This window comes from Trachymyrmex cornetzi, unplaced genomic scaffold, assembly GCF_001594075.2.
Source record: "Trachymyrmex cornetzi isolate Tcor2-1 unplaced genomic scaffold, Tcor1.1 scaffold335, whole genome shotgun sequence".
In the NCBI taxonomy this organism is placed as follows: Eukaryota; Metazoa; Arthropoda; class Insecta; order Hymenoptera; family Formicidae; genus Trachymyrmex; species Trachymyrmex cornetzi.
This window is the reverse complement of record NW_017298058.1, coordinates 1,119,050-1,131,489: the sequence shown is the minus strand read 5'-3', so window position 1 is coordinate 1,131,489 and position 12,440 is coordinate 1,119,050. Positions and strand designations below refer to the sequence as shown.

The following is a 12,440-nucleotide window of genomic DNA, read 5'->3' as shown; positions in this document are numbered from 1 at the left end:
TGGATTTCAACGCAGCTCCATTTTAATATCGAGACCTGGGTAGTCACGTATTTAAATTATAATCCAGAGCGAAAGAGTATTAATCTTAATAATGAGGAAATCTCGCAATACGTAATTTTCGCGCTATTACATGCATTTTTAGCGTCACGTGTCTCGTTCGTTCCTCTTTCTTTTTCTCATTTTCTTTTATAAAACGCCTTAAGCACGAACGAGAAAATTGCGCGTACGCGAATAGGTCAAAGTGGCCGCCGCGTTGGATCGTGATTTGAAGTAATCTCGGTATGGATCGGTTGATACCGCAAACCGGATGCTATCGTGTCGCCGTCAACGTAACGCGGCTCTACGCGCGTTCGGCAAAAATCCGCGCGCCTCAATGTCATTATCCCAAACGAGATAACGCCGCATCAGCCCGCATCACGGTGAGTCTCCACCGGCATACAGGGGCGAATGCTTCCATCGGTAGGCGAGGTATGCGGCCTTACGCTGCGCGCGTAAGCGCACTCGCGAACGCGTGCACTCGCGGAGAGCCGCATTATCGTGGGATTACGTAAGCGGCGAGCCGCGGTATACGATCGTGCTTGTATTACGCTATAATTAGGATCGGCCGGTCGTCGTAAACGAGTATAGATACACAGATATATACACACGAGTATGAGTGCGACGTTACTTACGGCGCGTAATCCGCGCCGTATTAATAACCGACGATAAACGTTAACGTGCACCGCCGTCCGAGTCTCTCCCAGGACTCGAGAAGAGGAGCGTAAACTGCCGCTGCCGAGGACTACGGATCTCGATAGAGCGCGGGATTAGAGAGCGCTTTTTGAAGGGAGAGGTCACATAGAGCAACGCTTTCCGTTTGCGTTATCAAAACACGACTTGGTCTCCCACGACGAGCCGACCACACGATCGTCGGAATATTTGAAATTCTGCATGGAGTTCGTAGCTTTTATATCGCTGCCTGTGAACTGTTGGTATGACTCTAAAACGACCGGTGCGATTCGGGTATTAAAGCGAGCAGCCGCGCGATTGCTTGCTGCAGGTTGCGGCATTTTTTTTTCTAAATGTCCGCGTAATCGTCCGACATTAAGGAAAGCAAACTGGTTTTGCGTGTTTCCATCGAACGAACGTTTGACCGGCGCACGACTTACTTATCTTTAGCCTCGATCTTGCAAGCAAGCTGAAAAATCGCGGAAAGGTATACACTAGGTAAGCGCATGTGGGAGATACTGCATTGTACGTTGATGCTCGAGTATAGTTCTGCAGATATGGAGTCGTAAGTCTCGTTGATCAATCTCTTACGAATAATGATAGTTTTTCTGAAAAAGGCGTTCTTCGTGCACGGAGAAAAATAATTTAGAGATGGATACCTTCCAAGACTAGTAAAAATATTCTGACTGTTTTTACCGAATTTGTAATAAATTTTATTTGCCTAAAAAAGTAAAAATACCGGAGATTTAAGATAAAAGTACGTTATGATTATAGTACATCATTTTAAGTGACTATTATCTTATAGTAAAATAAATTATACTTTCAGTAAAGTAAATTATACTTACAGTAAAGTAAATCGTATTATTTTCAAGATTGACGAGCACAAACAACTTTCTCAGAACTTTTATATTTTACTATGCAGTAAAGTAAATTTTGTCAATGCTAAAGAAAAAATTGTTGTCAATAAAGTAAGAATGATTATCATATGACAATCTCATTTACCAGAAATGTAAAAAAAATTTTACATAAGTAGGCACGTATCTCTATATAAACTTGATAATTCCATAAAGTTTACTAGAATTCTAGTGTATAATACTGTACATTTTTCTCCGTACGGACACAGACTGTTGCTGATTGTTATGAAAAAAATTTCTGGTTGAAAATTGACGAATTAGAATTTTCTCTCTCTCTCTCTCTCTCTCTCTCTCTCTCTCTCTCTCTCTCTCTCTCTCTCTCTCGTCCAATTTATTAGAATTCTAATTGAAATAACCGGAATTCCAGATGATGCAATATTTCTAGTAAAATCTACTGGAATTCTTATTTTTATCAGAATAATTATATCAGAATTCTAATTATCTCAACTAGGATTCTAGTAAATCATTCTAATTCGTCCATTTTCCATCAGAATTGCTTATTTACCTCAGTGTAAGTATGCATTAATTAAATGACTTAAAATACTCCGATAAATATTAAAAATTGTTAAATAATTTAAAATTTAAATTAATTTGAAATTTAATTAGTTTAAGATCATTTACTTTGTAAAAAAACATTTTTAATTCTTTTTGCGCGAACATGATTAAAAAGTGAGTGAATTTTGCGGTAAAAACGGCGGTTATTGCTATGTCTCGTATAATGAATTCCTGATTAAGCGCTGCTAAATGAATACGCTTACTAAATTAGTGATTACGAATAGACGCGGCGGCGCAGACCGAAAATCAAGATCTCGCTGTGCTCGTTCCCGACGTGCGTTTGATTAATACCCAGATGTAATTACGCCCTGCTTCGGGGGAAGGACGGATGCGAGAGAAGAGGGCAATCTTCTTCACGTTGTGCGTGCCTCTCGTCGGACTATGTGGGAGGAAGGTGAGAACAGAGATGAAACACTTCGTAGGAAGAAAGAGGAGATGGAACCAGAGAAAAAAAAAATGAGAAGAAAAGACGAAAAGACGAGAGAAAGGGAAACAGCGGAGAACTCCGTCGAGCTGCCGACGAAACGAAATCCTGACAGATTTCATCGTGGGCTGACGTAAACAATTTGCGAATGTAAATACCTGTTGAATATTGAGCGTGCTGGCAGGGCCCACGGGGCCCCACGCCGAGCCCCCAACACCTTGCGATCGTTTACCCTTTAAACTCGTGATTACCATCCAGCACCGTCTCCCACCTACCGCGGCGAGGCGTGTAAGTCATCGGCATAAATTATACGTGAACATCGCGCGGCGATGCTGGGGATCCTCCTCGCCACTTCGTCGAGAAGGAGGTATCCCTCGGCTCTAACCGTCTGGATCCGCGCGTGCAAAGAGTCACAAAGTAGAAAACGATCGAGACATCCTTGACACGCGCGGGATCGCTCTTAAAAAAAATAATAATAATGTTTAAGAATTAAAATGCAAGCTTCTTTCATCATCAACGCGACACGAGTCTTAGCTGATAGTTAAGTGAATTAAAGGCTGATACGAATTTAATTCAATAAATGAGAAGGCTGATTAAATTACAAAATTGCAATCTTCTGCGGTGTTATCGCCTATCCAATTAACATTTGTACGTTAATATCGAAGATGTGCACTTTAGATCGTTTATCGCCTTATGGATTTAGGGCAATAAAACTCGGTGGCTCGTGTAGCACCTCGCTCGATTAATAAGTTCGTAGGGGCGCGACGCTTATCAACTTATCAACGATTAAATCACTCGAATGATTCCACGTCGTGGCTTCGGAACATGGAGGCAGCGGGTATAAGAACGTGTGTCGAGATAATTGGTGATCTCTCGATCGATCTCGATGCTGATAAGCGGCGCAACCGACATTTCAGATAACTTTCTCGCTTCCACCGCATTTAATTACCATCGTCGATTATAACGGGAATGCAGTGCGTATCGCTAACGGTTCGTGATAAACGCTTATCCGAACGCTGCGCAATGCTCGCTCGCGTATTTTCCGCGCGCGTGACTTTTCTGCGATCGTTCCCGCGCGCGACGGCCTAATCCCAGTACTGTGTCAAGGGAAACATCTCCGCACGTCATAAAACTGGATCGCCCGTCGTGCAAGATTGTAACTGTATGAAAAACAAAAGCTCACTCACCATCCTGGTTCATTCCGTGGCCGCCATCATCTGTTTGAAACAGAAAAAGAGAATTAAGATAAAATTGAAATCTGGAGAGACGCATAATCGAGATTAGCATCAAATCATACGTGTACATTTAAAGAAACAACGCAAAAAAAAAACGGCATTTATTTGTTTGTACTTGAAGTGTTTGATCGCGTGTTAATTGAAACGTTACAACTTGTAATCACGTGTCGTTCTCTGAATTGCAATTAGTATTCTCGACGAAGCGGTACTTCTAGAGAGCAAAAGTAATAAAGTATATTCTAATACAAAGTAAGGAGACACTAATAACATTCCTGGACTCTATTTGAAAATATAATGTACGATGCATACCGTCAATATATATATATATATGTATATATAAATAACATTGCGTAATGTTGCAAGAATTTTTTCATTTCCGACACATCTAAGAATATAAATCTATCAAAAACGGAAGCCTTGCAGTACATCCAGCAACTTCCCCGATAGGATATCACGAGGAAGCAGACGAATGCACCTCGCGAAGATTCAACATCACACGTTGCTGCGGATCATGACGATTCGCAACGCGCCAGCGATAGCAACCTGCACGGCACAACCTATTTGTACTACGGACCTGGTATCGCGCGATCGCGCAGTGTTCCTTTATTTAACCCCATAAATAACCACTGCTATCTCACCCCGAATGTTCTTCTATATAGGCAACGGACAACAACGTATACGTGTGCATACAGTAAAACGCGTTTCGCACACGGTGCGAAATATATTAGATGCTGCCAGTCATTCTGGTGTTGCGCGAGTCCGGCGCGATGGGAATCCCCATAAGCGATCCGTGCGTCCATCCAGCGGAAAGAATAACTTTTGCGAGGAGATTAAAGCATGGTATGTGTTACTCGTTCGATAATGGCTCGCACGTTTAATCCCCCTTCAAGATACATGACTTCAAACAGTTTAAACTATACTGAAAAAAAATTACTAAACTAAATCTTAGTACATATTTCTTTGAATAGTAACATTTACTTACACATACAAATAAGTATTTACTCAATAAAAAATGATAATCAAATTAATGATTCTTGTATCGAATAAATATATGTTTACATTTAAATATTTACTTGGCGTTATTCAAATAAATATTTATTAAAATTTAGTATTTTTTTTAGTGTATAATACTTTTTTTTTTTTAATACATCAAATAGTTTGCTGTTACGCATTTGTTTATATTTTATCTACAGTACGAGATGCACAATAATAATTGATGCTGTTTGCGATGAAGCTGCATATGCAAATAATTACAAATATATTCCGTGAGGAACGTAAGTATAGTAATTTACAGTCATGTCATTTCTTGTAACATTGCGTTCTTGAATATTACAGTATCGTATTTTAATATTCGTATATTAATATACGAATTGCTAAATAAGTCGCTTGGCGCACCAAGCAGTCGAACATACCGAGCGACCCGCACGTCTTACGCAATGTGTCCAGATTGACGTCTAATATATCGGAGAAAGGCGTAAGTTTTGGTAGACTTTTTTACGAGGCAATTCAGAGAAAATGAAATGTTCGCTAAATTCAAGCGGTCGAAACCTTTCGCGCCGTTTTACTTTTAGATAATCACTTTCTTTTCGCGCGGCAGTTCTGAAAAAAAAACCATCTCATTACGCTCTCCGCGGTATCGTTACATAGCCGACGTTAAATCTGAGGCTTTTCGATTATCGAATAACGGACAATCCGGGTATAAATGGAGCAGCAATTAGTCACGACTGCGAAATCGAAACAAAACGGACCGGACGGGCGATTCGATCTCTCGCGATGAGAGGTGTACGAAATAATTATTACGTCGTAAGGTCAATAAACCATATAATTCACTACGGTTCGCATTGCGTGTTCTATACACGACACGCACGCAGGTGGCCATTAATTACAAATTAATTCCATTGCGTGGTTACGCACCATTAGAGATAATCGAAATCCGTTATGCATTGCTTAGCGATTGCTTTAGTGACGCATAATTTCAAAGGTGCAATTAAAAGTAAATTTGTTCTGCAAGCAACGAGAATCAGAAGTAGATACTATACAAGCACGAGAGTTATATGCAGGAACTTAATATTGTTCGCAATAGCTGATCATTAATATGAAATAATGATGTATGTATGAGAGAGAGAGAGAGAGAGAGAGACGTTGGATACGCGTGTGGCCCTAAAATTGATCCGCGGAACTCTCTTTGTCAAATACGTTGATATCATTAGATTTAACGATCCCTGTTGACTCTCTCTTTCTCTTCTTCCCTTTCTTCCTCTCCTGGTCTCGTGGCTCATGCCGCGTCACTGGCTGCTGCCACGGCGGCTGCCTTTCATCTTCCTTAACCAGCGCCACTCTCCTACCACCACGCACATATTCATTTATGAAGACGAGAAGAACGAAGGAAGACAACGAGCTTCTACATCAACGCAACCAACCGTTGGCTGGAAGACACTACCGCTTCGAAGATGATCCTGACGTATCCATGCGTGCACGAGTGTCATGCACGCATGGATACATCAGGATCATAAGTTTGTATGCGTTCAAAAATATATCTATGTGACGCGATCGCCGACCAAAGAAGAAACTATCGCTTCTAAAATAATCCTTGCCGTGTCTGTGTCAGGCGCGTATGTACCTGTGTATCTGGAAAGATCTCTGCGCGATGCACCGAGCAAGTTCAGTTAACTCGATTGTTCCGTACGGAACAAGGAGCTCTTTCACGCGAGAGTCTCGTTCCGGCGGTCTTTGATGGAGAAATCATCGTTCGCAGTGTCCTTTGGTACGTAACATCACTCCACCGGATGTATCGCCGTCGATACGGGATTTAATAAACTTGCGGTTTATAGCGAAATAATGATGATAAACGGTAGGAAGCCAACGGAAGCGGGAATATGGACTTTTGAGTGTTTAATGCGCAATTCGCAACTTCGAGAATATTAATGATTGTTTAGAAATTAATAGATTTAATAGAAATAATTAGAAATTAAAAGATTTAATAGAAACAATTCTATATCAAATACGATAGAGAAATCAAAGTTAGATGTTTCGAATAATATATTCTTTATTAAATCAATTTATTTCAGATATGATTGCGCGCCGGATTTATAACTTTCGGATTTTCAATATAATTAGTCTGAAACGCTAATAATCTCCCCTAAATTAAATTTTAAAAACTTATTGCAAAAAATATTACCTCAGCCAGAAGCTAGATCCCAATCTGGGATCTAGAAATAATTATATTTTTTTATCAAAACAGATTTTAGTGCTTAATAATATTAAATGCAAATTTTTGCAAATGTATTTTTTTCAGTTTTACAAACTGCTGGCTGAGGCAATATTTTCCGCAAATATAAATTATAAATTATTTACAGGTGTTTAAGATGCTTATTAGCATCACTTGAATGAACGATCAATCTAATTTGAAATATTAATTTAGCTTGCGATTGCGTTTCAGATCCGACTAACTATATTGGCGCGCAGTTTATATATCTGCTTTTTTTTGACTGAAAATAGAATATTATTTCTTTGAAATGATTTGTTCTCGTCGGCCTAATTTCGATGTATAATTAATGATCACGTATAGAATTTGCGATGAGTAATTTACGGATTTCTCTCCTAAGAGACGTCAAAATAAATACGCCGCCTATTTCGAATGATAAATATAATTACGAGATTATTGATACGATCGATCTAGATGAAATTATCATCACAATTTAAAGTGTCCAGTGAACTTGGTGTTTTAGAAATCCATTTGATTGGTCAGATCTCTCATCGTAAGGAACATGCGCGTGACGTCGAGAATTTCGCGCGATTGCGAGAGAGCCGGAAAGCGCATTCGACGGATTCCGGAATTCCAACTTGACTCGGCGAACGTGATGCATCGTCATCGCGTGCGCATAAGTCGCCAGTAATAGAAGCGTCGCCGCGCGCGGACGAAGATTTATCGCCGGTATTTCGCGAGGCACGTGCCTGCACTTTTTTGCGACTATACGACATTCCTATCGGCTGTGCACCGTGCTCGCGTTTAAGCCACACCATTCGCTCGTTGAACGTCGATTGACGCGTACGTTGTCTTGTTCTTGATGTCAGGGTAATCATTGAGCGCGATATCGAAAGCCAGGCTAATTATTGGTTATAGTATATCGCGTATATCGAGCTAGTCAAGAATTTATCTGGTATTATTGGTTGATAATACGAAAAGAATAACGGTTGCAGCAACATTTACGTTAATCATTACGTTCGATTATAAAAAGTTATAACTATTAATAAATGTTAATTATCACAAGAACTGATCATATTACTTTATTATTTATTGCAAAAAGAATATCTTTTTAAGATGAAAAAGAATTGTCTGTTATGATTTCCAACTTCTTGTGATAATATCATCTTAGAATTTTATGTAATAAACAAAATGGATTCGTAAGAAGAAACATACGTTTTTTCTTGGAGTCCTCATGCATACCTCCGGGTGTCGCAGCACCGTGATTATGATGGTGAAGAGCTAGAGGGTCCTGGGGATGCGGGTGAATGGCGGCTAAGGCACTTCCGGCTGGGTCACCCGGATTGACCCCGACTCCGACCCCCAGGTGTAGAGCACCATGTTGCGTCGCGTGTGCCGGAAGCTCCATGCTGATCATAGCACGCCACCCTTCTTCCAACCCTCTCCTCCCGCCACCCTCCTCTATCTCGGACAACACCTCGCCGAGTTGGACGAGGCGTCCGTTCAACTCCTCGTCGTCTTCTGAAAAGAAATAAAAATTCGATTAATAACCTGAAAAAAGTAATCGATTTTCTCTATAAAATGATGATAAATTACAAATTAACAAAAAAAACTAATAAGTTTTTATAGACCTCCTCTCTTTAATTAAAACAATTAATAAAATCATAAAATATGTATTACAGGCATTAGGAGTCAACGCTGGTTATCAATTAGCGCAATTTTTCTTAATACTAAAAATATAAACCTTAACTTCGAACGTTTCCACTCATGGTTTGAGTCTTCATCAGCAATCTTTCCCCCTAGCGCAACGATTGGAGTATTGCATGACAAAATGATATCTCCAATGTTTTTTCTCTCAAAAATTGAACCGTTTACTGTTGTGAGGTAAGTTACATTACTCACAAAGTTAGAAAGCTGAGTGGAGTAAAAATTGAACCGTTTACTGTTGTGAGGTAAGTTACATACTCACAAAGTTAGAAAGCTGAGTGGGGAGCAATGAGAACTCAAGCTCACACAGTCGACGCTTCTACACTGAACAATAAATCTCTCTTATGCAACATTTTGTAACTCGTTAATATATTATAAATTATCGTCAAATTTTAAAAAATAACTGCGAGAACAATATGTGTCTTGTTATTTCGATAGTCGGTTAAAATCGTTCAAAGTTAAGGTTAATATTTTTAGTATTAAGAAAAATTGCGCTAATTGATAACCAGCGTTTCTACACTGAACAATGAATCTCTCTTATGCAACATTTTGTAACTCGTTAATATATTATAAATTCGTCAAATTTTAAAAAATAACTGCGAGAACAATATGTGTCTTGTTATTTCGACAGCCGGTTAAAATCGTTCAAAGTTAAGGTTTATATTTTTAGTATTAAGAAAAATTTTAGTATTAAGAAAAATTGCGCTAATTGATAACCAGCATCGACTCCTATTGTCTATAAAATGAACTCGGTTAAGATGGCCATACGGAAAAGATGGCCATAGGATTTCAAAATTACTACAAATGCTCTATTTTAGCAATTATTAGAGAAATTACAGTCTATAGTAATTTTTTTCTTATAGCCATAATATCCAAATTTATTATCCTAAGGAAAAATTAAAAACTCTCGAGTAATTCGTTGTAATCGTTATTACGCAAATGAAGTTAGGAATGTGCAATTTTCGAAATTGTGCATCGCAACTGCGATTTTCTTTAAAAATCGCAGTAAATGCATAAATTTGTTCAACTACCTATTTCTGTTGCATTAAAAATCTTTGATAAGTTCAAAGCAGCGACAGCTGAATAATAAAAAATATTAATTGTTAGAACGCAGCAAATACAAAAATATTTGTTTTTTTAGTGTAATAGCATTGAAAAACCCGTAATAAAATTCGGAATACATTTTCGAAAAAAAAAATCCTTTACGAAATAAAAAATTATATCGGTTTCTTATTGCGCGTTAGTCAAACTGTTTGCAACAAGGCTTAAAAGAATTAAAGAACAAGTATAGAACATTAATTGTAAGCGTGATTTTAAATTATACGCGATTTCACGATTAAAAGGTCAACAGATTCAAGAAAAAAAAATCGCGACATACCATATTATATTATGAAAAAATTGCGATACATCGTAAAATCGCCCTGTAGATGGAATCTGTGCCTTCAAGTTTCCGCCGAGCAACGAGTACGGATTTTTCGGTCAGTGACTCGTGGTCGAATCAATGGTGCAAGAATACCGTAGACAAAGTCTCAAGCTGATCTAGGCGTAGACTTCCACCGCGGATCGGCGAGAGAGCCCCACGCGGCAGGCGGGATCACAAAAATAAGTCTCGGTGGTCCAACCGCGGTGGAATTGCCTTTGCCACGCTTTTTACGCGCGGAGTAGATAATTTCTTCGTTCCTTTCTACGTAATGGCCTGGCCGGGTGATCTTTTTTGCTTATTACGTCGAGAGGAGGCCGCCGCAGAGAGCGAACGACACACCAACGACGGGCTAGGTTGGAAGACTATACAGGAGGCAAGGTGAGATCTCTCGGATGAATGAAAGGATGAATGGAGCGTAATTTCGTCCACGATATTGGCGACGTTTACGCTATTGGGCCGTTCTTCCATCTCGACGACGGTGAGCGTATTGTCTAGGTTCGGACGATCACAGCTTCTCGCGACGCGTGTAGCAGCCTGTTGCAGCTGCTATGGTAAAAAAATGAAGAGCATATCGCCGGCCAACTGCGAGTTGGAAACGCAAGCCTCTGTCTTAGATTACAGCGATCTATTTGTCAAACTCCTTTATCAGGATATTCAGCAATATTTTCTCTGTCGTAAAACGCACGACCATCTGCTTCGGTAAATTTTATAGTGGCTATCATTAATCACGGTGATATTTCTATTTCGACGATATAAAAGTCGTGCGTTATAAGAGAGTGAAGCGACGTATAAGTCGAGATATTCGCGCTCGACTCGATAGCGTATATCTACGTTATCCGCGCTGCATTCCGCGAATACATAATGTAAGCGTTCGGTAAAAAAATGTCAATACAGCTTCCTCCTGTTCTCGCGGACGTATTCTGTGGTCCATTACACTGCCTTGCAAGGGGAAAGAGACTTTGAGAGTCGGTAGCAATCGTCAGGTACACCAATCGTCATCGGGCGGCCATCCGTGAAATTCGAAACTGCTCCCGCGTTCCGCCGTTTTACATCGCGAAACACGCGGATCTTATAATGCGTGGGAGTGAGACTGGGAACGGTTATCGTCTGCGGTCAACGACTGTCCAGCGCGCAGCAAGCGTATACCGTCTTTGTATTCTCGTCGACGATTAAAATCTCGACAGGTTCTAATTTGCGTGAGGAAGTCGGTCGTATTCGAAACGTGAATCTCTGCTAAGGGAAAGTCGTTGTGTTCTGCTACATACAAAATAACAGATTCGCAGTTTTTGAAAATCAATGTAACTTATACAACGTGTAAATTGTACACAAAAGGGTAAATCTACAAAGCGTGTGAAAATAAACACGTCTATCTTATTTGCACCAGATTCCGCGAAAATGCTCAGTAATTTACTCCTCGAGGTATCACTTCGCGAAGTCTCAATCTGGCTAAATCGTTTGCCGCGTTAATCCCAACAGTGAGAACCAAGGAGTGTCAATTTTAACTCGACAAAAAAAGTGAAACGGATCTGCAGGAGGGAAACGTTAAAATTGCGTTCTCAATTTCTCAACCGTTTTCCCGCAACAAGAAAGGCCAGAACGAGGGTCCGTTTTCTATTTACATCGACGTTCAGATTATCGGCAATGAGAGCGCGAGGGATGATTGTTTAACGTCGTAGGTTCCTAGCAAAGTCCGCTCTTCTCTTGCAGACTCGTGCTACCAGCGTGCGGAGTTCTCCTAATGGAGGATGGAATGTAACGAGGCTACACCGTGGCGAGTAAACGTCGGTTAAGAGAAGGCAGACGATGATCGTTTGGCTAGAGGGCGGCGGTGAAACGGTCAGCGACTTAGGCCATGAACGACCTTAAGTATAAAGTAAAGTGGGTGAGTTGTAGACGGCCAAAGTACGCGTAAAGACCAGCCTTAGAAAGAGAGACTTATCCCTATAAACCGTGGGAGTCGGCCACCAGCGCTTCTCCAACCGACCTGCACGGCATATACGCACTCGCTAAAACCATTGTTTACGGCCACTCTGAACGCCCGCGTACTTTACTAACTAGGCCCTCTCTCATGAGGCCCCGCCACGGAACCGAACCGACGCGCCGGTTACTCTGTATGTCTTAAGGACGGAGGTTACTGTCGGATGTAGAAACGCTGTAGAAAACCACGCTATCGTGAAAACTATTCGTAGCCGAAGTCCAGAACGAATCTGCGTTTGCATACGCAATCGATATGCATCTCGCGTGTGGTCGAAACCGCGGATGTTCCCGC

At 40.5% G+C, this 12,440-nt stretch overlaps 1 protein-coding gene across 7 annotated transcripts in view; it reads right to left on the bottom strand.

Annotated features, from left to right (window-relative positions):
- Positions 1-8,546, bottom strand: part of sv (paired box protein shaven) — a 110,389-nt gene extending 101,843 nt beyond the window's left edge. For 6 of the 7 annotated variants that reach the window (XM_018510477.1, XM_018510478.1, XM_018510479.1 and 3 more), the window contains exons 1-2: positions 8,257-8,546; positions 3,789-3,818 (exon numbers count right to left, since the gene is read on the bottom strand). In XM_018510477.1, coding sequence (XP_018365979.1) covers positions 3,789-3,818; positions 8,257-8,458 — 232 coding nt within the window. In that variant the 5' untranslated portion in view covers positions 8,459-8,546. The remainder of the gene's footprint in view (positions 1-3,788; positions 3,819-8,256) is intronic. The other variant, XM_018510480.1, reaches the window with a different exon arrangement.
- Positions 8,547-12,440: the final 3,894 nt, after the last annotated feature.